The 25,630-nt window shown below is 44.3% G+C and overlaps 1 protein-coding gene across 1 annotated transcript in view; it reads left to right on the top strand.

Annotated features, from left to right (window-relative positions):
• Positions 1-8,147, top strand: part of slit3 (slit homolog 3 (Drosophila)) — a 160,553-nt gene extending 152,406 nt beyond the window's left edge. Inside the window, exons 33-36 of the mRNA XM_064328036.1 lie at positions 1,794-1,948; positions 3,003-3,291; positions 5,865-6,070; positions 6,551-8,147. Of these exons, the coding sequence (XP_064184106.1) occupies positions 1,794-1,948; positions 3,003-3,291; positions 5,865-6,070; positions 6,551-6,792 (892 nt within the window). The 3' untranslated portion in view covers positions 6,793-8,147. The remainder of the gene's footprint in view (positions 1-1,793; positions 1,949-3,002; positions 3,292-5,864; positions 6,071-6,550) is intronic.
• Positions 8,148-25,630: the final 17,483 nt, after the last annotated feature.

Here is a 25,630-nt window from a genome sequence, read left to right as displayed (position 1 = left end):
GGGCAACAGTTGAACCATTTGTCGGTAGACGGGGTTAGACCATGTTCCTGTGCGCTGGAATCCTGGGACACGGCTTGTATTGCATGTAGTGTATATGAAGAGTGGTGTTCGCAGTCATGGCAATAATAGCTTGTCTATTTTTACTTTTGGGCTGCTGGTTAGTTCTGTACAACTGGCACGATAGTGATGAGCAGCTACAGTGCCACAGTGCCACCTGGTGGACTTATTGCTGCAAGGGATTTTCCCCACCACCCTCCCTGTACCCCCTAGCTATGCTGGGTTTTTTTTCCAGAATTTACACCCCATAGAGTTTGGCTGTCAGAGCTACAGTTGGTCTGGGTACTCCACTCACTGCAGCAGTCCAAATCCCTGTCTCCCAATTAGCCAATAGGAGACAAGGAGGTGGGGGAGGGCATTTTTGCCCCTTTGATAGAGTGTGTTTGAACAAGGCCACCATGCAATGAAGCGTAGGGAAGTGGGGGGTGGCGGGGTGATGGTGGTGGTTAGACTTACAGAAACGGAAGAGCTTGTTTTGGGCTGAGGAGAGAAGGGACCAAACTGCCCTCATCTTCACTCTTTCCCTCTCTCTCTCTCTCTCTCCCAGAGAGGGCCCTGCCAAACCACTGTCTCTGTCGGCTGTGGCCGCCTGTCTTCCCTCCAGGAATAACCTCCACAGCAGAGGCTGCCAAGCGCCGCACGGTGCCCCCGCGGCACCCCAAGCTCCGGGTTTTCGGGGCGACCCGCGGGGGGTCAGGGCCGGGCTGTCCGAGCATCGCCGAGATAGCCAAACATAGCCATCGGTCATTACAGGAAACTGGCGGCGAGGTGGGCGGGTGCAGTCCGTGCTGAGCACGGCATCATGGGAACTGTAGTAGGGTCGGCCACTGCATCACCATAGTGGTGTGAAAAAGAGCTACAGCTGGTCACAGGCCAATGTCATCCTGCTCAGTAGCCGCAGGCCGCTGCCCTGTTCCCGGAGCCTGCCTCCTGAGGTACCGCGGCGTTAGCTACGCTCACGGTGCACTTTAACATGGACGTGGGAAACGGAATAGCTCACTCTCAGCGAGCCAAAGCTCTGAGGCTCTGATGGCCCAGAGAAAGAGTGTTTGAAAGGTGTTTGCGGAGTCCCACGCCTACGTCTGGCCTGACAGCCAAACCTTCTCTCGCATAAGAATTTGAGAACCCATAATGTGAAGAGCAGGCTTTTCGGTCCATCTAGCCATTTAGCGCATAGCTATCTTCGCCCTACTCTCCTTCTGTGAACAGCAGCTTAGCAGGCTCCCAGAAGTCACCCGGCCCACTTATGTTAAGTGTCTGACAACAGACAGTGATTTTTAGTTAACAGTGATTGTTCGTTTAAACAGAAAGGTCGATTTTTACTTGATCTTTTTTGCACATGCTCTCAAAACCTCTCAGGGAGTGTGGTGCTTTGGGGGATTCCCTTTTCCCATTTTGCTTGTAAACATGCCAAGCAGAGATGGAGATTTTTAGTGGTGAAAATTTTTGCTTTATGTAAATATTATGTTAATATTATATAAAAATGATATTCATCGGCAAGAGACGAGAATAACGAGAACAGCAATCTTACTTTTTCAGCAGCAACAGACTGGCTTTGCATTCCGTTCCTCTTCGGCAGTGTGTATAGGAGCCACAGAGGGTTCCATATGTACAATTTCCATGAAAGAGAGTGTCCTGCCAAGAAAGAGCGGCCATCTTCTTGGGTAGTCCTGAAAGGATTATCCCTACAGAAAGAATGACTGCCCCTCCTTCCCTCTGTTCCTCCCTTTCTGCAGTGTGGAGACTGTAAACGATGGCCTCTTCCACACGGTGGAGGTCCTCATCCAAAATCACACGCTCAGCCTGGTGGTGGACAAGGGCGCCCCCCGGAGTCTGGGCAAGCTCCCGCGACAGCCCTCCATGGACCAAAGCACGCAGGTCTACATCGGAGGTGAGCGCCAACTTCCGCCATCCCAACACACACAGGCACGCACGCATATGTGCAAGCGCACACACATTGATATTGGCTTGTTTCAGTCAACAGTGTTTGTATGCATTGACTGATACTAAGGTACTGTTTAATCCCACATGACCTGCCATGGGACTGGAGATTGAGTACATGAAATTACAGTGACATGATGCATGACAGCCAAAGCAGTTTTTGAAATATTGAATGGATCATTTATTGAATGCAGTATATTTAGAGTTGGCTCACAGTCGGGCTATCATGAAGGATTAATTAAAATGCCTTTAAACATAACTTACTCAATCTTTCTCTCTCAGCGCAGTTTGGCTGATGGCAACAAGGCAGTATTTCAGTGTGCGATTTAGCCTCCCCAGTGTACAGCACACTGCTGGAGTGGGGGGGTCTGTGGTTTTATCTGTGGTAACTGAGCTTTGCGAAAGAGAAAAACATCTCTCATTTTCTCTCAATGGAGCGCACAGCCAGTTTACTTTTCACCAGCAACATTTCCAGTGTTCAGTGTACAGCACTTTCTGTCATGCACCATTTTTGTTTAGTCTGAAAAGTAAAGCTATCAACATTATAATGTTTGATTTTTTATTTGTTGTATTTGCTTTGTTTTTTTTTTCCGACAATGGAGACATTTTAACACAAGACTTGTCTGATTACATAAGGTACATAACATTGTGGACTGCAAGAATTGACAAAGTACAGTACTTTACTTTCAAAGTAATGAATGAACTTTCAGATCACAGTTCATCACTGTTGGACAGAAGTTTTTATTCCTTGTGTTATTGTATATGTACTGTACTCATACCTTTAACTGCAAACAACAACGAAATGTCACTTCTCATTTCCAGGGCATTCACAGAGCATTTATTACAACATGCCTGGCATGCATGGCTTTTACTACAAGAGTTCCATAAGTCATAGCAGCTCACCTCTTCCACTCTGTGTGTGTGTGTGTGCGTGTGTGTGTGTGTGTGTGTGCGTGTGTGTGTGTGTGTGCGTGTGTGTGTGTGCGTGTGTGTGTGTTTCTCAGGCGTCCCTTCTACGGTTGGGATGTCAGGACTTCGTCAGGGAGCGGAGCGCGGCTCTCTGGCGTTTAACGGCTGCATCCACAACGTGAGGATCAACGGGGAGCTGCAGGATCTGGGCCTGGCCACCGGGGGCGCCGATGGGGTGCTACCCGGCTGCCACTCCTGCAGCGTGTGCGCGCAGGGGGCCTGCCGACAGCGGGGCGACACGGGGGTGAGCTGCGAGTGCCCGCCCGGACGCAGCGGCCCGCTCTGCGACCAGAAGAGCCCGCCCAGCCCCTGCCAGGCTAGCAGGTACGGCACGCTAATGCTAATGCTAACACTGCACCAACATTTATGCTCATAGACACAGCTACAGACACAGCACTGCTCATACACACAGCTACAGACACAGCACTGCTCATACACACAGCTACAGACAAGCAATGCTCATACACACAGCTACAGACAAAGTAATGCTCATACACACCTACAAACACAGTACTGCTCACACACACAACTACAGACACAGTAATGCTCATACACACAGCTACGGACACAGTAATGTTCATACACACAGCTACAGATACAGCACTGCTCATACACACAGCTACAGACACAGCACTGCTCATACACACAGCTACAGACACAGCATGTAATACACACAGCTCAACAAGTAATGCTCATACACACAGCTACAGCAAGTATGCTCATACACCCTAAAACACAGTATGCTCACACACAACACTACAGCCCGTAAGTTCATACACCATGCTACTGACACAGTAATGTTCATACACACAGCTACAGACACAGCACTGCTCATACACACAGTTACAGACAAAGTAATGCTCATACACACCTGCAAACACAGTACTGCTTACACACACAACTACAGACACAGTAATGCTCATACACACAGCTACAGACACAGTAATGTTCATACACACATGTACAGACACAGCACTGCTCATACACACAGCTACAGACACAGTACTGTTCATACACACATGTACAGACACAGCACTGCTCATACACACAGCTACAGACAAAGTAATGCTCATGCACACACCTACACCTGCAAACACAGTAATCTGACACACGCCAACACCTACGTACACACTGAAGCACACAGTACAGGCATGCATGTATTTACACTCATATCTCCTATGTGGGTGTATCCACATTAAGTTTATCTACTACTGGGCCTTCTGAAAGTATTCATCCCCCTTTAGCTACTTTCACAGTTGGTTCAGTCACCACATAAAATGTTAAATGCTCTTTCCCTCCTCACTGACACCATAAATGTAACCGCTTTACTGTGAAAAAATGTTTTATATGCAATTTACAAAAGGACCTAAATTTCTAATTTACCAAAGTATTCACCCCACCACAGTTAATACTTTGTAGATCGACCTTGAGCAGCGACAGCAGTTACAGCTTTAAAGCCAGAAATATACAAAGCTCAAGAGTCTGCATTAGCTTTGCGTGTTTAGGTTTTGTAATCTTTGCCTATTCCTCCATTAAAATTTGCCCCAGCTCTGATTCAGTCGATTGAGCATTGGTGGACAGGTCATACAGCAGGCTTTCAATGGGATTTAAGTATGAGCCTTGACTGTGCAACTCCAGAATAATAATGGCCTGGTTGTTTTTAATCCATTCCTTTGTAGTTTTTGCCACGTGCTTTGGGTCTTTGTCCAGATGGAAAATGAATCTTTGTTGTCAACACAGATCTCTTGGGGACTGTAACAGGTTGACCTCAAGGATTAGCATGTATTTAGCTCCATACAGTTTGCCCTTGATGGCAGCAACCTTCCCAGGCCCCTCCTGCTGAAAAGCAGCCCCATAGCATGATGCCGCCACCATGTTTGGCTTTCATGCCGAAGAGCTCGACTTCAGTCTCATCACACCGCAAAATCTTCTCCTGGAAAGTCTCAGGTTTTGCCACATGACTTCTGGCAAACGCCTGGCATGACTTAACGTTGGCCTTTCTCAGAAGTGGCTTCCATCTAGTCACTCTCCCAAAGAGGACAAATCTGCAAAGTGCTGCAGAGATTTTTGATCTCTGGGCAGTTTCTTATAATTCAGCCAATGAGCTTTTCTAGTCTGTCGGTGTTGTAGCTGGCATCTTGGTCACTTCTCCGACTTTTGCCTTTTTTATCTGATGGTGCAGTTTGGTTGGACTGCCTGGTCTGGGTAGTGCCACATTTTTCCATAGTTCTTTTTATAACCTTCTGTAGCTTCACAGGCTTCTAAAACTTCATTTCGACGTTTCACAGACAGTCCCTTGGTTTCCATGACAGCGTGACTGATCTGCTCTTTCAGTTGTGAGACCTCGCAAAGTCAGTCATGTTTATTCTGCAATCATGTGATTGAATACAGGTGGCTTCAAAATCAGAATAACTGGACCTTGTAAATGTGTTTAGTGTGGTCTCTCAGGAAAATGGAATTCAACTGATCAAATTTAGGCTGTTAACACAAAAGGGTGAATACTAATCAATTAACTTTGAGGTTTTTATTTTTTTATCTAATTTCAAACAAATCAAAAAAAATTTTTTTCATTTTGACATTATACCAAGTTACTTGTATAGGATAAGAAAAAAAATCCCAATTAAATATATTTCCTTTTGACTTTGTAACACAGCAAAATCGGTAATAATGAATGGAGGTTCGACACATTTTGAAGGCACTATGAAGTGCCTTTACATGTTGATATAAATATTTTACATTTATAAATAATTTAGTCCATGGTATGCTTAATTTTACGCAGCCTAATACACGCATGCTCACATGCACACACACACACATACGCACACACACAAAGCCTCTGAGCAGTTTTGTGCAGCAGAGCTGAGTTTGTGTCCCTCCCGCCCTCTCTCTGTCTCCAGGTGTGTCCACGGCTTGTGTGTTCCCAAGGGCTCGGGGTACAGCTGCCAGTGTGCAGAGGGCTTCTCCGGGCAGTACTGCGACAGGCCCGAGGAGCCTCCGGCCTGCAGGGGGCACTACTGCGGGCACGGGGAGTGCTGGGTGACAGAGAGCGGCGCGCCCGCCTGCCGGTGCCAGCCCGGCTACGCCGGCCCCAACTGCGACACAGGTAAGACCTCCTGTCCTGATCTGAGATGGCACCGGAGGTCTGTTCTGAATGTTGATTTAAACAGGAAACACTGCCACCCAGTGGCCACATCCAGGATCTGCAGGAATTTAAAGGCATCACGTAATGCAACCAAATATAGGAATAAGTCTTATTTAATGCATTGTCATTTCTTAATTTTACTTCGTATGTCCATTTAAACCAGTGGTAACCAACCCTGTTCCTGGAGATCTACATCCAGTAGGTTTTTATTTCAATCCTAATTTGACACACCTGCCTCTACTAATTAGCAGCTCAGCGAGATCTGTAGCTGTTGAATGAGGTGTGGCTTTGTTAGGGCTGGTAGATCTCCAGGAACAAGGTTGGTTAGCACTGATACAGATTTTGTACAGCTTTGGTTGAGGGTGGATGGATCATGCTCAGTGGACCAAAATGTAATTGGGTCCACCCCTCCCTCACCCGTCTCCTCCTTCCCCTCCGCAGAGCCGACCTGTCAGGGAGAGGTGGTCCGCGAGCAGCTGAAGCGCCATCAGGGCCACAAGACCTGCACCTCCACCGGCAAGGTGGCGCGGGCGGAGTGCTCCCGGGCGTGCGAGGGGGGGCTCTGCTGCGCCCCCGTCAAGACCCGGAGGCGGAAAGTGGTCTTCAAGTGCACCGACGGGTCCTCGTTCTCCGAGGAGCTGGAGACGTCCGTGGAGTGCGGCTGCACAAAGTGCCCGTTGTAAAAAAGTCCCCCAAAAAACACACCCCACCACAGAGGAACACGAAAAGGGACCTGCCAAGGAAGAAGAGAGATATATTGTAAAATAAAAAACAAATAGAACTTATTTTTATTATGGGATTTTGTTTTTAATGAAAGACTCTTTAACTGTTTTTATATGTCGGCTAGACTTTGCCGCACGAGTCATTTTGTACCGTAAACAAATAAGCCAACAAGACAGATTAACATTTCTGAAATTATATGAATTTCTATATGTGTATAAATCTACATAAATGTATAACCTAATCTGAGGATTCCTTTGCTGTTTATTGCATGTCTTTGTAAGTGAGTTTTGTGAGTGTGGAGTGGGGACGCCCTCCTCGAAGGGTGCGTGCTATACCCTCCCGGTCCCACAGGGGGAGGTAGAGAGCAGCAGACCCCACGACACAGGAAGAAGAGGATGGCAGTCTTTCTCGTCTTCATCTTTGGAAGCTAAAGAAAAGAACAGGGGCTCTGCAATGGACTTATACAGCCTCGCTCACCTGCCACCCCCCGAACTCTTGGGTTCAAACGTTTGACGGGAGACAGGGAGTTAGATATTTTTTTGGGGTGCGTTATGAAAACATTTTTCCCGTCGGAGAAGGGAGAAGCGCGAGCGGGCGTCAGGGCGGCGTTCCGTCCGCGGTTTCCCCTGCCGCCCGCCGAGTTCCTGCCGCGCTGCTTCAGGACGTCTCCGTTTCTCGAGCGACCGCCTGGAATCGGCTCAGCGGCAGAATGTGACACTCGTAAACCGTTACCGGCGCGGTTTGGGGGAAGGAGAGCGCGCCCGTCCTCACAGCCGAGGCGGCTGTGGCGAGCGCCTCTCCCGGTGTGACGGTACCGGCGGAAACGAGCTCTGCAGACGTCTCCTTTCGATGGGGGGGGGCTCTGCACTGTCACCCGGAGAAACCGGTGTTGAACACCACCAAAACCGTCCCTCACTACATAAAACTATTAAACAAACATCTATGAAGCCCATAACTACTGTATTGTTTACTATATAAATATCACATTTTGATATATTTTCAACAGGAATTGTGATATCAGCTACAAACGGTTATTTAGGTAGTATGAATGTGCTGACAGTGTAGGCCCCAATATCACACATCTAAATGAGGGAAGCTCTTCTCTGACAGATTGGGGACCAGTGTACAATTTATATGAGCTGACCAAGGCTTGTGAGATGCATCATATTTAAACCTACAGTATAATAGTAATGCCTATTATGGTGGCACTAATACAAGTTGCATCTTTTAGACATAGAAATTTTCTGGTAAAATATGAACTTGTGACAGATTAATACTTATGTTGAATGTTGAATTAAAAACCAATGAAACCACACTCTTTGTCTATATTCCTGTATCGATACCCCCAAAAATTACACCCTCTAGCAAAACTGGAAGTAGAACCTACGGCAGAACTGTTTTGTTGGCCAGAAACAGACAAAACTCTCTTTCGTCTGTATCTGACAAGAAGCAGATGGCAGGCAAAGTGATCAAACATTATAAACAGTTCTTCCCGGGGTTTCCATAAACATACTTTGCAAACTCACATGAAATCCCAGGTCTGCTTGATTGTACTTAGTACAGTGTTTTAAGATTCTCAGTTTAAGTCCCAAACGGAGCCCTTAAAAATGTATGGTTTATGTGTACACCCAGGTACTGTATTTGGAGAAAACTGCTGGATAATCTATAAGACATTATTCTGACATACAGAGCAACCATATATTCTGACTTAAAAAGGTACACGTCTCCTCCAATCACCATTAGCTTAAATAAAACATGATTTTGACTAAAATGAAATTAGTCAAATAAATTAGAAATATCATAGATCTGAACACCTATCAGAAAACGAATGCATCAATGTCGTATATCAAAGTAGACATTTCAAATTCCAGAAATAAATATATCAATGTTTAACTGAAGTTTGTATTATAGCCTTAACAGTGGAAGCAAAATAATTGATTGACTTAAGGGGAGAGTCATCTCTTTACCTCACTGACGGCATCGGGAGTCATGGATCTAACATTACAATTTTTACCATAACTATATCTTGTAGGAGTCAGGAGGTCGTGCCTTGGTTAATTCAAGCAAACAATGAAACATTTTTAAAGGAAACGATCTTTCGAACCTTGAAGTAGATGGGCCAGAGCAGCAGAAAACCATGCCAGATTCCACTCCTGTCAGCTAAGAACAGGAAGATGAGGTCATAGTTGTCACATGAACACCAAAACTGGATGATTGAAGACTGGAAAAACAATGCCTTGTCTGACAAATCTTGATTTCTGCTACAACATGCAGATGGTAGGGTTACAATTTGGTGTGAACAGCATAAATCCATGGATCCATCTGGCCTTCTGTCACCCGTACAGGCAATTGGTGGTGATGTAACGGTGTGGAAAATGTTTTCTGGGCTCACATTCAGCCCCTCAGTAAAGAATTGAGCATCATCTGAATGCCACATTATACCTGAGCACTGACCATGTGTATCCCTTTATGACCACAGTCTACCCTTTTTCAAGAGGACAATGCACCATGTCACAAAGCACACATGATCTCAAGCTGGTTCTGTGAACATGACAGTGGCTTCAGTTTACTCCAGTGGCCTGCACAGTCCCCAGATCTCAAGCCAATAAAGCACCTTTGGGATGAGGTGGAATGGGATGCTCCCAGCATGAATATGTGAAAAACGGCTGTTTTTTTGAGGAGGAAGGGGGTCCTACCTGGTACTAGATAGGTGTACATGGTAAAGTTTTAACCGGGTGCATATATAGTACATATATGACCAATCCAACTGGATATTGACTTCTGATTTTCTGGAAAAGAATCTGGATCTGGAAAATATACATTCTCAGAAGATGTTTTAGGTTTTGTTTGAATAGCGTCAGAATATAGTTCAGCTCAGAGCGGTTGTAGAGTTGCGGCATGTTATTGTTCTGGCATGTGACGGTCAGTTACACAGTTCACCACTAGATGGTGCAATTTGTCCAGCTGTCGTCACACTCTCAAGCACTTACCAGTCTTTTGTTTGGTATTGGTGTATTCATATCAAAGCGATTGTCAATCTTTCTGTTTGAGAAGAAAGTCATTTGGATATTGAAGTATTACATAACCAAGCAAATTCTCTGGTGATAAAGAATAATTAAGTTCTTCCTGATTCAGGGCAGAGAAGCTGTCTTGCCCCCGGGGTGCAGGTTGTATAACATTCATTCATTTTATTCATTTTAGAGGGATTCATTTTACTGGATGCCCCCATTTCGCCTTGTTCTGTCTTTTTTTAGCAACATTAAAAGGTCACCAAGAGTGAGGGAGGGAAGATTTTTAGGGAAGATGGCATAAAATAAGCAAATAATAAACAACAGTGAAATGATTTTGGTTTTAGTTTTACTTTTTATGTTATTTTGCAGTGTCTGCAGTATTAGACGTCATATGAAAAGGTCACAGCTAAGTAATAAAAGTATTTTCATCCCAGTTAAAATGTAAAATAAAAGGGATTTAAGGAATTACAGAAAATGTAAGGAAATAGCCTCGGATTAGTGGGATTATGCTGGGATACTGACATGTGATAAGTACCAGGGGCTTCCGCCAGTTCATTAAAACAGCTGATCTGTGCGCAGATATCCGAGCACGGAGAACATCCGTGTGTGTGATGAAGGGAGACAGCTAGTATTAAATCCTGTGTGAAGTTTTCCGACAATTACAGCATGTGCGTGTACGTGCATAACCTGCCTCGGCACTATGGTTATCCGTGGAACGACAACTCCCTCCCCAGGGGCGAAAAAACCGGAGAAATAACTGTCGTGACATGTTCGCTTAATGAACAAAAACAATACTTACCATTCCTAAGTATTAACCACTCTGTAGAAATTACAGAACTGCATAGCCCCTCCGAGTGTAGTTCATAATTGTTTGACAGATACTGGGAAGCAGGATGGCCTATTTACCTGGAAAATACCGCTAAATATCTGTCAAACTGACTGCATCAATATCATATGAGAAACAAGATGTCAAATTTGAATTATACAGTGTCTGAGAGCAAGTATTTCAGATGCCAAATACGTCAGAGACGTGGTCAAATTCAAGGGTTTTTGGGGATCTTTTCCTTATATGTAGTCATAAGTAGCAAAAATAATGATTGCTATGTTGGAGACACAGCAATATTACATAGATGGGTTGAAGTGCCAATAATTTACAGTGCAATGCTTTGACTAATAACGATGCAATATTATAAAAAATTACTACTATGATCAGAAAACCCACTCAACAGCATTCAAATGAAGATTCGCCTCTGAACACAGAGGGCACTCTAAGAGATGGAGAAATTAAACATTTTTGGATTTAATGTCAGAGGAATTTGGGATCGCAGGGTCAGTTCACCAGTGGGATGACTTTCGACTTGGTCCCTCAGCCAAATGATTCTCAAATAAACATTCTCTGCCATGTCTGTGAGACATTACAGTCGCTGTATACCAGCAGTAAAACAGGTTTCCATGGCTACATATTACATTACACGCGGAAGGGCTTTGCCCATTGTCTGGGAATCATGATGCAATGAAGAATAATACCGGTGTTGTGCATGAGCCGACTCAGGTTTAGTGACAGACTGATCAGGCTCGGCATTTTGCAGCCAGGATGCTGTGTGCATTTTAAGGACACCGGGAAATATTTGTGAGCAAAGACAAGGGATGAGGTGTGGAATATCGGCCAGACAATAACTGTCAAAAATGATCAGGACCTTTAGAACGTTCTGGACATTTTGCTCAATATCATTATTAAGGTCACTTGTTAACTTAATGAATTGATTAGCTGGGGTCTGAAAACAGATGTAGGTGAGGGAAATAAATCCACCCGGAGAGAAGAAAGTCCACACTGTCAGATTTAGGCGTTGGCATAACAGAAGGATTTGGGGATTTAGGGGGGGGGGCTTAGAATAGAATAGATTTTCTCTTCCTCTTATTCAAATGGCAGGCCTCTCTGTCTTTGTCTGAACAGACAGAGCCTGGTTCGTAAGTCAGGAAGCAGCTCTCCCCTCTTTCACCGAGCTAATCTACTTCTATCAGGCATCAGTAAACAAATATTAGGTACCAACTAATTTAATGAAATAAAAACATATTTTATAAATGCATTTTAAACACAATCTTTTCTGTCTTTCTCGTTCTGTTATTAACGAGGATGAGTATTTCCTGTTCTGGCCGCGTCACGCGCTGAATTGTAAATTCTTAGCGACGTACACAGTTAATTGCGGACCATTTCCGGGGTGGAAATAATGGAATGAGCTGCGGAGGCTCTGGGTGTGTGACACAGAGGACCCGTTAAACTGCGCAAAGTCAGATCAAACGGCGTCAGTCATAAGCGAGAGGCGGCCTGGCGGCAGGCCAGACAGGTAGACCCAGATACGGCTGCTGGATGCACTCAGCAAACACGTCATTTCAGCGCTGGTGCCAGCGGTGGGGGGGGGGGGGGGGGGGTGAGCAGGGGGCATTACAGGGCTGTGCCAATCCTGAGCGACTGCTCTGTTGCCTAGTGCCTTGCTGTTTATTTCCACAATAAAAATAACTGAATTGTTGGTTCCTTAAATGTAGTCACATAAATCAGAATTTAATTGACTGCAGAATGCAAAACTAGGTCAGTACATTTCATCATAGACACCAGAGAGCTTGTGCAGCACTTGTTTTGCATTCATGTTTTTTCGGATGCAAGATTTTTTGTATTACTGTAGATCATTAATGACTCGTCATCTTTAAACCAAGGCTGTCAGGTTAGGGTTGAGGATAGAGATAGGGTTAGGGCTAGGGCTGGAGTTAGGGTTAGGGGTTTACAGTTAGGTATGCAGTTAGGATACACTCTGTTCTGGCGGTTTAATCAAGCGGTCTGTTTCTTATCGCATTGCTCCTCAATCATGTATTATATCATAAAGATACTTCAGCTAAAATAACTGCTATTGATGAGAGGTGGCTGTAGCCTTTTCTCGTTTTTGTTTTGTAGACTAGGTTGTGTTTCAGATACATGAGTGAGTCAGGAAGACTTGCTTAAAAGATCCCCCCCCCCCCATGGAAAACCATGCAAACCTTGAGTAAGCCACCTGCAAGCAAACTGAAAGCAGGAATGGACATTCACTTGAACTATGGAGTAATGGTAAATCCTGTCTGTAAATCCTCCTCAATACACAGAAGAATGACTTAACGTGTGTATGTTTTTCCAAAAGCTTGTTCATCAAGCACAATGTTAAGGTGACAAAGTGAAAACCAATTAAATCTGCTATTGCTGGGCAGTTTATTTAATTTTGGCAGTTCATTTAGTTTTTGGTAAAAATGTGCTAAATCTGCCAGCTGGCATTTGTGCCAAGCTGGAGGTTGCATTCAATTTATCTGAGCAAGAAGATGCTACACTAGATTTATCAAATGTCTTTTTTTCTGTCTTCCCCCAGTGTGTTTTAATGGCAGTATATTTGTTTGTGATAATGTTTGCAGAATGAATCTGTACAAGCATAAAATCAACAAAACTCTTGAAAATAAAGCTCTATTCTATTCTATTCTATTTATTATATATTTTCCCACAATTACCTGGACCCTGGATTGTTTGATATACGTATCCTCAAGTCCTTAGACCGAGCAACTCCTCTAGGCGGGCTACTAGTTCACCTTGTGCTGCAGATAGTTGGCTGAACCAGGGATCTTGCCAGCCCCAGAAGCTCTATGATTACTCAACCATGATTGGTTGCATTATAGAAAACGCAGTTTTGCAGACATGCTGACGGCAGTACGTTCGACACCAAAAAGGTGAAGCTTCTGTTGAGAAGAACATCAGCCTCTCCATGAGATCTGGAGGTGGATCTGTTTAAATAAGGACTGCTTTATATCTCATGGTTCACATGTTAGAATAGAATTTTGCTTAACTCAATTAAGAACCTGAAGTCGGGACAAAATGAACTTTCCATCATGACAGTGATCCAAAGAAACACCCAATTCCAGGAAGAAATTGTTATTTAAACACAAAGCTAGGCTGGCCACTTGAAATCTCCAGACCATAAACTTGAACTAATACTTTTGATTGCTTTCCTCTGAAGTAGGTTATGAGTAATAAAAATAAAATAAAAAGGAGGTAAAAAAATATATATTCTAGGTTGAAGGAGGGATGAAATTACACGGGAATCTCATAAAAATTACAGGATTACATTTGATCTTTTTTAAATTGAATTTTGCCCTCAGTTGTAAATATTGTGCTTGCTTATTATTAAAAAAGTAATATCATTTTTATTCCAGTTTATGAGTGACCATTATGGTAGATTTTTTTCTGCATGTTTTACTGTTGTCTCACTCACTGTCCATCTGCTGCCGTTGGCAAACTGATATCTCTCTGTTCTTTTCCATCCTACTCCACATCTTAATGTAATGTTTAGAAAAAGAAAACCCTGAAATTATGGAGAGGTTAAGCGAACAGAGGCATTAAATGCCATTGAAATGCCCAGGAGTTGCGTGTATACGTATGTGTATCTGCGTCTGTGCACGTGCACGTGTGTGCACACGTGCCTATGTGTATCATACAGTATATGTATGTACTGTATGTACATGCGTGTTTGTGTGCGCGCGTGCGTTTGTGAGTGTGTGCATTCGCCTGTGCGTTATTACTGTGAAAAAAGCTAATCACAGTGCCACCAGCTGCCATCTGTTCCTCTCAGTCAGGCTGACCCTACAGTGATCCCTCCCGGCCCTGAAGATGACAGCTTCAGAGAACCGTGTAATCAAACCACTCAATGAAAAAAGGTAGGTCACGTCCAATGCAGAGCCACCGTTTATCAAGCGCACATTAGCAATTCGTTTTCATTAGGGCATAAGATGAAAATCAGCACTCACGGGCTGGTTCAGCACATTTTGTCGGAGCGGTTAGCATTTTCATGCTAACAAATGATGCATGTCCGTCTTGCTCTCTGTTCCCTATCATAGATCTAAGCAGCGCGTTCAAAGGCGTCAGGCGGTGAAAAGGAGCACTTTGAAGCAGGAGACAAAAGCCTACTTTCACATAACTGAAGGTCAAACGGAGAACATGAAGGTGAAGTCGGTGCATGCAGTCTTTGTGTCCCAAAGTCAGAGTCCCACGGTCAAGCCGGTACACGGAATGCCAGGGCATTCATCCGGCAAAAAGGTCAGCGCTTTGTGCAGGAAGTATTTGTTAAGCGGCCAGGCTGCCGTTCTGAAGTGTTTGCAGATGGGCTGGTAATTGGCGATTACAGTAAGGGCCACTTTGTTGACAAAAACTGCAATTCCTTTGAAATATGATCGGCCATTTTTTAAAAATCCAAATCGGCGATTCACGTCTACCGCTGGGTGATTTGAAATGCATCAGTACTTGCAAGGTTTCATGACCAAAAGTCTTTAAGTTCTTATTACCCCCAATTGCCACTTAAAGTAGATATCGGCTTCTAATATGAATGATTTCGAAACACAGCGAGGGGGAAGGGAATTAAACCAGGTTTGACAATTGTATCTAATCATTCTAACAAAAAATTGACCACCTATTCTATCTAACAACCAAAAATCCAGGATATTCAGTATCTTTTTGATAGAGTAGATAATGTAAGACAGGCAACACATATAAATTAGACAACCAAGTGACCAGTACCCTTATCTAAAAGGACTACATGGGTGACATTTGGCCTTAGAACAAGCTGTACGTCAAAGGAATGCACAATCATGATTGACTTAGATTATACTACACATTGTGTTTGATTAATTATTTGATCTTAGCACATTTCACCTTTAATGAATTACAGTTCAAAAATAAATTACACTTAATAATGAATTACAGTTCAAAATAACAAACAAATAAAATAACATTTTCAACTGAATCCTGATTAAAAGCATCAACAGTTTTCATGAGAAGTGCATACATTTTCGACAAACTGTATAATGTTATACATTTTTAGCTGCATGTATGTAATAATAATAATAATAATAATGGAAACATTTTTTATGCAAATCCTGCACCTTTGGTATCCACTGTAATTCATATAAATATTGAAGCATAGTTAGAGCACTGCAGGTATCTCCATGTATCCTATCATGCATTGTAGCAGGAGCACCCAGTCAGTGTAACCTTGAGAGGCATCTGTAGGAGAGGCTGTTGGTGATTTAAAGAAGAGTGAGTCATTAATCTTCATTACAGGCAGACATGAGGTGCCCAGCCCCAGCCACGGTCAGTGGCCCTCCTCAGGTTGGACAGCCCTATCCACCACCCAGTGCATAAGCCCAGCCTGCTCCATGTACTGTGTGTGTCAGACAGAGCCATGCGGGTGTTAGACTTCACCCACTTCCAAGTAATGTACTGAATGTGCACTCTGTGTGAGAGGCAAAGTGTTATGCATGAGCTTTATGCTCTTTATGGTGTTATGTATGGCGAACCCTCTCTGTACAACCTCGGTGTTATATATCTGTGTTGTATTCAGTGTTGGACACAGTCTGGTGTGTTATGTATGGTAAACCCCCTCCGTACAGCCTCGGTGTTATATATGTGTTGTACGCAGTGTTGGACACAGTCTGATGTGCTATACGCAGTGGCCTCAGACGGCAGGCACAGTCGCAGCTCACTCAGAACGGCCTACTCACATGTCAGCCTGGAGCAGGTGGTGCGTATGATTTATACAGCCCTGACAGTGAGCTGTCAGCACCGCAGGTAATTTTGTTTTTGTTGGCAAAAGCTCCATGAAACAAGTGGATCGTTTTTTCTCCCCTTTCAATGGCACTGTGGCAGGTGTGAGGTGAGACTGACTTAAGCGTTTAATGCCGCTCTGCTTATGTACGTACCTGCAGCCAATCCAAGGCTGCCAAAGCAAACTTGTACTCCACCGTCTTCAACAGAGAGTTTTGTTCAAAGCAGGGCTAGCATGAGCTGCGCTGTGATCCACCTCATATAACCTGCCCAGGGAAACAACTGCTATGCCCTGTAACAACAAAAAATGAAACAAACAAAGGTGAATCACCTACGCGGTCGTGCGTATCCTACATGGCACACACACGACAGCTGTCTGCAGCTTATCATTTCGATGACATTTGCAGCAACGAAGCGTTTCGGAAAGTCCAGTAATTGCATTGCCGCACGGCTGTCCTGAGGCGCAACGCAGCCAATGATTTCACAGGCAGTGCCTCTGGCCCCGCCCCCTCCTCTACCCTCAGCCGCTCCGGCACGTGAGCGCATCTCCCTCCGCTGCCCGCGCTCCTCGCTCACAATGGAGAGCGCCGTGTCTCCATGTGCTCTGTAATCCCTGCGCTGCTTCGCATAATCTCAGATGCCAAGAGGCAGGCGCTGCGTCCCTCTGATAAGTGTCTTGTCAGATTAGCTCGGTGCGGGTGGAGGTGCCGCCGCAGAGGCGGGCACCCCGCGCACGTGTGAGAGGAGAGTGCGCACGGGGGGCTGGTGAAGGGGGGGGTGGGGGGGGGAGCGAGGGCCAAGAGGACCGGCTCGACCCAGTTTCTGCCGCTGCCTTCTCCGCGTGCCAGCCGGCTTGGCCCACGGATCCGAGGAGGTAGCGGGGCTAACTGAGCGAGACCATTCCAGCCAGGAGCCCGCACTCCTCTGACTGTTAATCAGGCTGCCGAACACCCTCTGACATTTCAGCTCGTTTCCCTCAACGAGCGAAAACAACCCGACGCCGCTCGCGGGTCTTTGCGTCCAGATGACGTGTAACTCCATCAGCCTGGTAATGGCGTACATATTTTATCGCGCGTGCGTGTGTAACGGTGCACGGGGGGCTCGTTGCCTCACAAATGTGTTTTTTCCGGCCTGTTGCACTATTGCAGCGTCCGTCATCTGCGATGCGGCTGGTTTCCCGAGGCGGGCGTCCCGGCTCCCGGCCCGTGTGCCGCTCGCTGGGTACGGCGCCCACTCAAGGGCAGGCCGCCCTTTCTGCCTCCGGCCCTCGCCGCACACGCCCACAGCCCATTGGCTCCCCGGCGCTGTCTGTCTGATTTATCTCCTAAATCCCTCCGGGGGCCCAATGCCTGCCTTCCAGGCAGCTGCTCGCAGCCATGAGGAAGGCAGCTATTAAACCCTGATTTTAAAAAAGACACGTTACCAGGCAAACTGTGGAAGGAGCAGCCCGGGTGATTCACTGCTACCCAACACGGAGGAGAAGAGAGACAAGAGTAGCTTCCTCTTTCTGTTCCGTGTGCGTCATGTGACTATGGTCAAAAGCAGTGTGCCTTCTACTCTAGGTCTTGAGTCCCTTTCTTTTTTCCTTTATTTTGTTTCGCGGAGAAATGAACCTGCTCTGTTTCCACTCTTTGCCGGTGCTCTTTTGAAGGGCATTAGTATTTGGAAGCCATTGAAGCCCCACCGAAATCTCTACTGTGCGAACATGTGCACATCGAGAAGCCAGCAACTGGGACAGAACAGGCTGTCACGGAAACCACGTGAAGCCACGAGGGGAAGGGGGGGAGGGAATGTGCAAAAGAAGCATCCAAGACATGGTAGGTCTGCTCGGGCTGTGGGCTGCTTTGCCCGCATTACTTGGAGATTTACGAACCCCCTTTTTCTCGCAACTCAAATTTAAGGAATGTGGGCTTGTAATAATTTGGTGATTTATACAGGGAGAGACGTGAGCTGGTGAGCTGGGCTCCAACGGTTCCTCTCCGAGCTGGAGCGTGGCTGGTCTTCCAGTTGGAGCAGAGGCAGAAGCGTCTCTGTTAAGAGCTGTTGTGTGGGCGTCCTTCGGCCCAATCGCAGCCGAGACACATTCTGCTTCAGCGCCATTGTAATTTCAAGGCGCAGACTGCAACCACAAGCGTAATCATCGCGTGATAATGAGGGGTTTATTCGATCGAACGCAGGGGCCAGATGGCACGACAGTCTCTTTACTTTACGTGAGCCCCACACAGAGGCAGGTAGGTGACAGTGAGAGTGGCATGTGAAGTCAAGTCCTGTTTGAGCCTATTCTAGAACAATACCAGACCGGAACTGCAAGAAGCTGCTTCATGAGAATCAGCCATATTTTCGTTAGGGAGAAAATAATTAGAGGTGAGGCGAGTTTATCTGTGGTTTACAGAAGCCGTTGAGCAGCATTCCACCTCAGCTAATGTGGGAAATCACCCTAAACTTCAGATACACCGCATATAGCACATTTTTCATAGTCAATCTGCCGACAAATGGCTGTTCAGAGCCACTCTCCAATAGTTTTAAGACGGAAAGATCTGATTGTTTGACAGTACGCAGAGCACCTCAACTATTGCAAGTATTAGCAGTGAATGATAAATGTGTCCTGTTCCTTCAAGTGAGCGCAATCAATTCATTCCCTCAATGAAATCATAGTGGTGTTGTCCTGGGTTTGGTATACAACCTGGGTTGTACAAACAACCTACATTGGGGGTACATACCTGATTTTTGTTCATTTGATCCCCTTTTCATGTAAATGCTAAACCACAAAGAGCACCACAAACACATCATTTCAAGGGCTACTACCACAAATTTGGGCAAATATTAAATACATGAAAAGTTAGTTTTGTCATATTGCTCTCAATCCATTCTTAATGATGTCAAATACATGAATGAATTAAATTGAATATAAAGTGTGAGAAGCAGATTTGGCTAAGCACCACAAAACATTAATGCCAAATAGAATGCCAAAATTTAATAGGTCTTGTGAGATCAAAAATTACTCCAGTTGGATTGGACAGGTAAAACTCCAGGTGTGTAGCTAGTTAGATTGCTACATCTTTCATGGTTCTTTGTGTATTACAGTTTAAAGAAATATTAATATTTATAGAAAATATTGTACGTTAATAATACATAACGTGGCTTCAGCAAAGATGAATTTGGGCGGGTAGCATGCTAGTAAAATAAGATGACATCCATTCACAGCAAAGTAAATTTAATCCCGCATACAACCTGTGGGTCAGGGTTGCCTTGTTTGGCCAGTCTTACTGCCTGGTTAATCCCAAGAGAATTCAAACATGACCTCTGGCAAGATGCACTCTCCGTGCCTGATGATTCAATGTTATGATTCTTTACTAGGCATTACATCACTTTTTGTTTTGGCTTTCAAAGGCTCCAACTCAAGAGTGAATCTGAAAAGAGAATTAAAGAACAAATGCAGGAGAATTTGTATGTCAAATTAAATGCTGGTGGAATCCAAACCAGACTACCTTCAGATGCAGAATCGAACAGGATTTGGACAAAACTGATCCATCAACAATTTATTATATTTGGACTATGATCGTCAGGGGTGTCAAACTAAGTACCCAGGGGGCCATTGGGTCTGCATGTTTTTGTGGTTTCCTTTCTATCAGCTGTCAATTAATGGGATATATGTTGCATAAAAATAGAAGTGTAAACGGGACCTTGATTCCAAAGAATTCTGACATTCTAGAAGGAACTCAATGCAAACCTTTCAGTGGCACATGGCCAATGTCAGTCAGGCATCAGACAAACAAGTTATGATGGTCTGCAACAAGTTGCTACAAGCAAAACACTTTCTCAAAGCAACTCCCACAATTCCCATCCTATAGGGCTATTCACTCCCATGCCCCACTTATTGAATCATTTCATAAGAACCTGTCTGTTGCGGCAGTTGTGGGCACATGTATTTATACAACGTATTATGAATACTGTATGACACTGTAAACTGCAGGCTATTGGCACCTGCACAATATTTATCTAGGCATAATGAATGGAATGTTAGTTATCCTGCGACGCAAGTCTCTAACCCTGTTTTAATTTAGGAACAAACTTACGGTGCTATGGAGCCAAAAAGAGATGAAGGGCATGAAATCAGGTCACGCAAAGCGTAGGATGTGCCATTGAGCAAGTCATCTGACTGGTGAGCTAATATATAAAAAGCTAGCACTTAGCTAACGTGCAGCCTGTCAAGTTAGCTAATTGATGACAAGCTAAATTAATTTATCAGTCAAGGTGCGCTGAACCATTGCTGGCTCAAAAAGTATGCTGCCGCCTCAACCTGTTGCTACCTGTGCTCCTCTTCAATTACCAAAACACCGAATGCAAGTCTCCCATTTTGTCTCCGGCCCGTATTTCTTTTGAATTCTGCTCCGTTCTTTGTTCTTCTCACGCACACCCTGGATGTGTTTACGAGGCAGCTCACAGGCGGACATGCGATACGGGCTGTATGCGGAGTTGCTGAAATGCTAATGACATTCTGCTAACGTGCCAGACATGCGAATTCTGGCCCATCTGGTCGCCGTCGGTGAAGCTCCATATGCGCTTTGCGCGCCAAGTCTGCGCACATGGGCATTATGGAGGAACGGTTCACTGGCAAACACCAGCCATTTTCATTTGGAAGGTAGATCTGAGATAGAGTTCTGTTGTTAAGCCCAAGGAAAAAGAGGATACATTTCAGATGCCCCAAAATATTCCCAGATAGATTACTTGCTCGCTAGTTAGTTTTAGTTTTTATGCTGGTTGCTGGGATGAATTAACCCAGAAACATGAAGTATTCCAGGTATTGTGCCATGTGTACTTTCTTTGGTAAGTCTGGTCACTAGTTCTGTTAGTGCACAGGTAAACAGGCAGGAATGCTGGATCTTTACCCACATGAGTCAGTTTGCTACTTAATAAAAAGCACAGAAAAGGCATAATTAATAGCATTTTATGTTATCGTAAGCAGTAATACAATAGAATGCCTTACTTATAAAGGTGATTTTTAAAGGAGCAGCATAGCTTTTTAGCTACAGTACACTCCAAATTTCAGCCAGTTTGGAAAGCCCATCATAATAATAGAGTCATCCCATCACAATAACATTCGTAATCACGTTGGGAGGGAACTGTTTATTTTCACTCTGCAATCTAGCTGAAGTTACTGAGGCAAAGGACTTCACAATTGGCAGCTGAGGCAGGTAATCGAGACTTGCTATTGCGCAGTGACGCTGGAATCCACCCTGGACAGGTCACAGGGCCCACACACCATTCACTCACACACTCAGGCCTATAGACAATTTAGCCTCCATTACCGGAGTATCTGGAGGAAACCCACGTCGACACGGGGAGAACTTTCAGACTTCACACAGAAAGGCCCGGGCTGGGATTCAAACCCAGTGCACGACCGTGCCGCCCATTCCATTGTAATAACGTAGTGCTAAACAGTCTTCCATCTCTGCCCTTGAAGATACTTAACTAACTTAATTTTCGTTTCGCTTACAGAAAGCTCACAGAACAGCAAACATGACTGCAAACACACAAATGAGTATTGAGCTGAGAAAGTCGACAGGCTTGTCATCGCCCTACCTGGGGAGTTCCATTAACATCGTAATGTGGCTATTTTCCCCTCTCTTGAGCTGCTAATCAATCTGTCATGTGGCTTCAGGAAGAAATAGAAAATGACTCAGCAGCACCTCGGGGTTCCTGTCTCAGTTCAGAGAGACCAGGTGGGCTTCCGTCCATTCATGAAGGAGACTAGCACCTCCAAGCCAAGCATAACCCCTCATTACCACACGCAGGGACAACCCAAGCCCAACGGCAGCTATTTTCTAAAGTCTTTCAGACGACATTGTCCTTGTCAGTGTTGTCTCATATACAGTATAGACTGTAAGTATTTTGACAGTGACACAGTTTTTGTTATTTTGGCTCTATTCACCAGCACATTAGATTTGAAATGTATTATTATTATTATTATTATTATTCATAATAAAATATGAGTGAATGAATAATAATGAATGATACATTTTATTGTATGCATTTCAAGGTATCCATGGACACAGCTGAAAAACTGCTCATTCTTCTGTTAAAGCATCTTTACTGTTCTTACAACATAAGAATACACTGATGTCCAGTGGAGCAATACATTGTATAAAAATCCATTTGGACCCCTCTATTGTTGCACTAGGCCAAAAATGTAATTCCATATGACAAGGTAAATGGAAATGTGTTATGTGTAAGTGCCTTATTCAGACATGTACAGACACACCTGTTGATGATACCCTACCTTAAACTGCATTCTTTAACTATATCAATTACTAGGTGTGTATCCAAACCCGAATACCCCATTCAAAATGCATAGATAATGCATTGTATACAAATATGTTTTATAACCAATGGCATTCAGATGATTTTCTCTATTTTCGTTTGCCGGTAAGAAAATCCCACGTTACTATGTAAAAGGGCTGTTCGCCAAATAAATTAATTAGCATTAAATGACAAAAACCTTGAAATATATATCTCCTATATTTCTGTGGGTTGAGTTTTTAAACCACCAATGGAATTCCAGTCTGGTTTCAGATGCAGTCAAAGTACAGCGACTGCTCTTTTAGGGTAGCGAATGACCTCAGTGCTGATGGCAAAAGTTTTAATGTCACGTGGTGTTCCTCAAGGATCACTTCTAGGACCAGTCCTTTTTAATCTTTATATGCTGCCTATGGAAGGTGTTAAAAGGTCACTAGTAGTCCTTATAAACCTTTTCTCGGACCTGGAATTCTTAAATTAAATCAGAACAAGACCAAGGTGCTTCTTGTGGGTTCAAGACTCAAAGACTGGGGGCGACATAGCTCAGGAGGTAAGAGCGCTTGTCTGGCAGTCGGAGGGTTGCCGGTTCGATCCCCCACCCTGGGCATGTCGAAGTGTCCCTGAGCAAGACAACTGACCCCTAATTGCTCTGGTGAATGCGAGGCATCAATTGTAAAAGCGCTTTGGATAAAAGCGCTATAAAAATGCAGTCCATTTACCATTTACCAAAAAAGTGAAATCTGTCACTTCCCCTTGTTCTCTGTATGACTAAGCACTGGTTTCCCCTCTTCGCTCAGTATAAGGTCTTTGTAGTGAGCCCAGGTGCAATAAAAGCACAATGTTTTCCCAGCACATCTCAACTGGGATGAAAATGTGGATAAGAAACAATCCAATCATGGGAGCACAAGCAAGGAATCAAATTCATTGTGTTGAGGATAATATATAGTTTAATTAATATTTGTTTCAAACACAGAGACAGACCAGCAGTACCTCAAGTTTTTGGCAAACACTTTGTTGATGGAGAGCTTGTAAAACACTGGGCATAGGTGCAACTGAATGTTTGGCAACACAACAATTCATGACTCATTCTCAGGTGAGAGAGGAGACGCTAATTGGAGAATTAGTCAGTCATGAAAATCAGTCATGTGGATGACTGCATAACCTGGCTATTCAGCAAGAGGTGCATAGACACTGACAGCCGCCTGCCTCTGCTTTTCAGTTACCCACTGAAAACAAATACTTTTGCTTTGTGGAACTATATCACATTAATAAGGCTTCGAGCCAGAGGGTGCTCAGTACAAAAGGGTGCCATTATTGAAGGCTCCCAGCCAAGAAGCCACAGTCCCTCAACCTGAAGGGTCATTCTCCGTTTCCAGGAGTACTCACACACCTGGACGCACAGCACTTCCCCCTTTTTACGTTCACCCAAGCTCATTGGTTCATTGCTGACCTCAGAGAAGCCGTGGAGAAGCTGGCCGCTTTTTGGAAGTTGATTTTCGAGATCGGGCAGAACCTGACATTTGGGTGTTAAAGGGCCAGTCCGCGTGCGCATTCTGGCGCTTCTGATTGGGCTGGGTTGTTCGGAGGGTGGCTGAAGCCCCGGTAAAGGGCAAGGCACAGCAGTCTCCCTCTGCCTCCAGGCAGTGCCATCTGGCTGGGCCACTGTAACCCAGCCCTGGGCATTTATCAGCAGAGCAAACCCAGCACAAAGCCCCTAATAAACTCCATACCACAGGATAATTAGCAAGGCGAGAACTCTAAACCAGACCAGATTAATGTCAAAGAAGAACCATTTGTTCTGCTTACACAACAGGAACTGCCTGGCAGTCAGGATGCCGTCCAAAATCGAGACAGGAATGTTAAAGTGAGAAAGAGCGTTTCAGAATACACGGCACCCTTATGAGTCTGGGCAGGGGATTTGTATGGATAAATTTCATTGTTTATCTTTTTTTACTGTAGCCTACATGCTTTCTGGTTGCAGTCCTATTTTATTTTGATAAAATAAAATCATTCCCTCAGTGGGGCACAGTTTGGCAAACTAAACAGGTTATGTATATATTTAGAGCAGGTCTTTGGATGTTTTAGGGTTTCTTTTGCATTTGATGCAGGTCGCTTTGCACTTGACATGTGTTCTTGGGTGGTCCTTACAATGATTTCCATCTGTCAAGTTGTGCTATAAACCCACAGCAGATCAGCAAGATCACACAGCATCGTGGGTCAGAGTTTCCTGCAAGAGAATTACAACAGCATTTACAGCGTTATATTCTTAAGCAAAGCACTTAACCAGAACTGCTTTGGCTTAAAATTTGTTGCATGAGCATATATTATGTAAAAATTCAAACTATGAGAACAATCCCAAATAAATGTGTCTGATAAGCAAAAAGGTTTTTTAAATAATAATTTTTTTATTGGGGGTGTCAAAAGTTGGAGGAGACACACTTTTTTTGAAATGACAGAGTAGGGGTTATTTATTTGAGTGGATATCCAGATCATATGCTTTCATAGCTCTTACCACTACATTTCTGAAATGTTTATAGTCTGTTAAGAAATTGAGCTGCAAAACATTTTGTCACAAAAAAAAAACATCAAAGGGGGAGGTGGATGAATAATGGAACATTTTTACAAGAAGGCTATCATTATTTAGACCTGAGCAGGTTGACAGACTAAAGCTTTTGGAGAGCTTGTTGGGCATGTGGCACCGAGACAGTATGTGTTTGTGGAATTTGTATATATATATATATATATATATATATATATATATATATATATATATGCTTCTGTGCTGTGAAGCCCAGAGAGGGACGTAAGTGGAGAGCCTGATAAAATATGGCTCCTAAGTACATTAAAATGGAAAATTGCAGCATAAAATGAAGTTTCAGCACA

The sequence above is a fragment of the Anguilla rostrata genome, chromosome 3 (genome assembly GCF_018555375.3).
Source record: "Anguilla rostrata isolate EN2019 chromosome 3, ASM1855537v3, whole genome shotgun sequence".
Lineage (NCBI taxonomy): Eukaryota > Metazoa > Chordata > Actinopteri > Anguilliformes > Anguillidae > Anguilla > Anguilla rostrata.
Note: the sequence above shows the minus strand (reverse complement) of the source record. Positions and strands in the feature narration are given on the sequence as shown.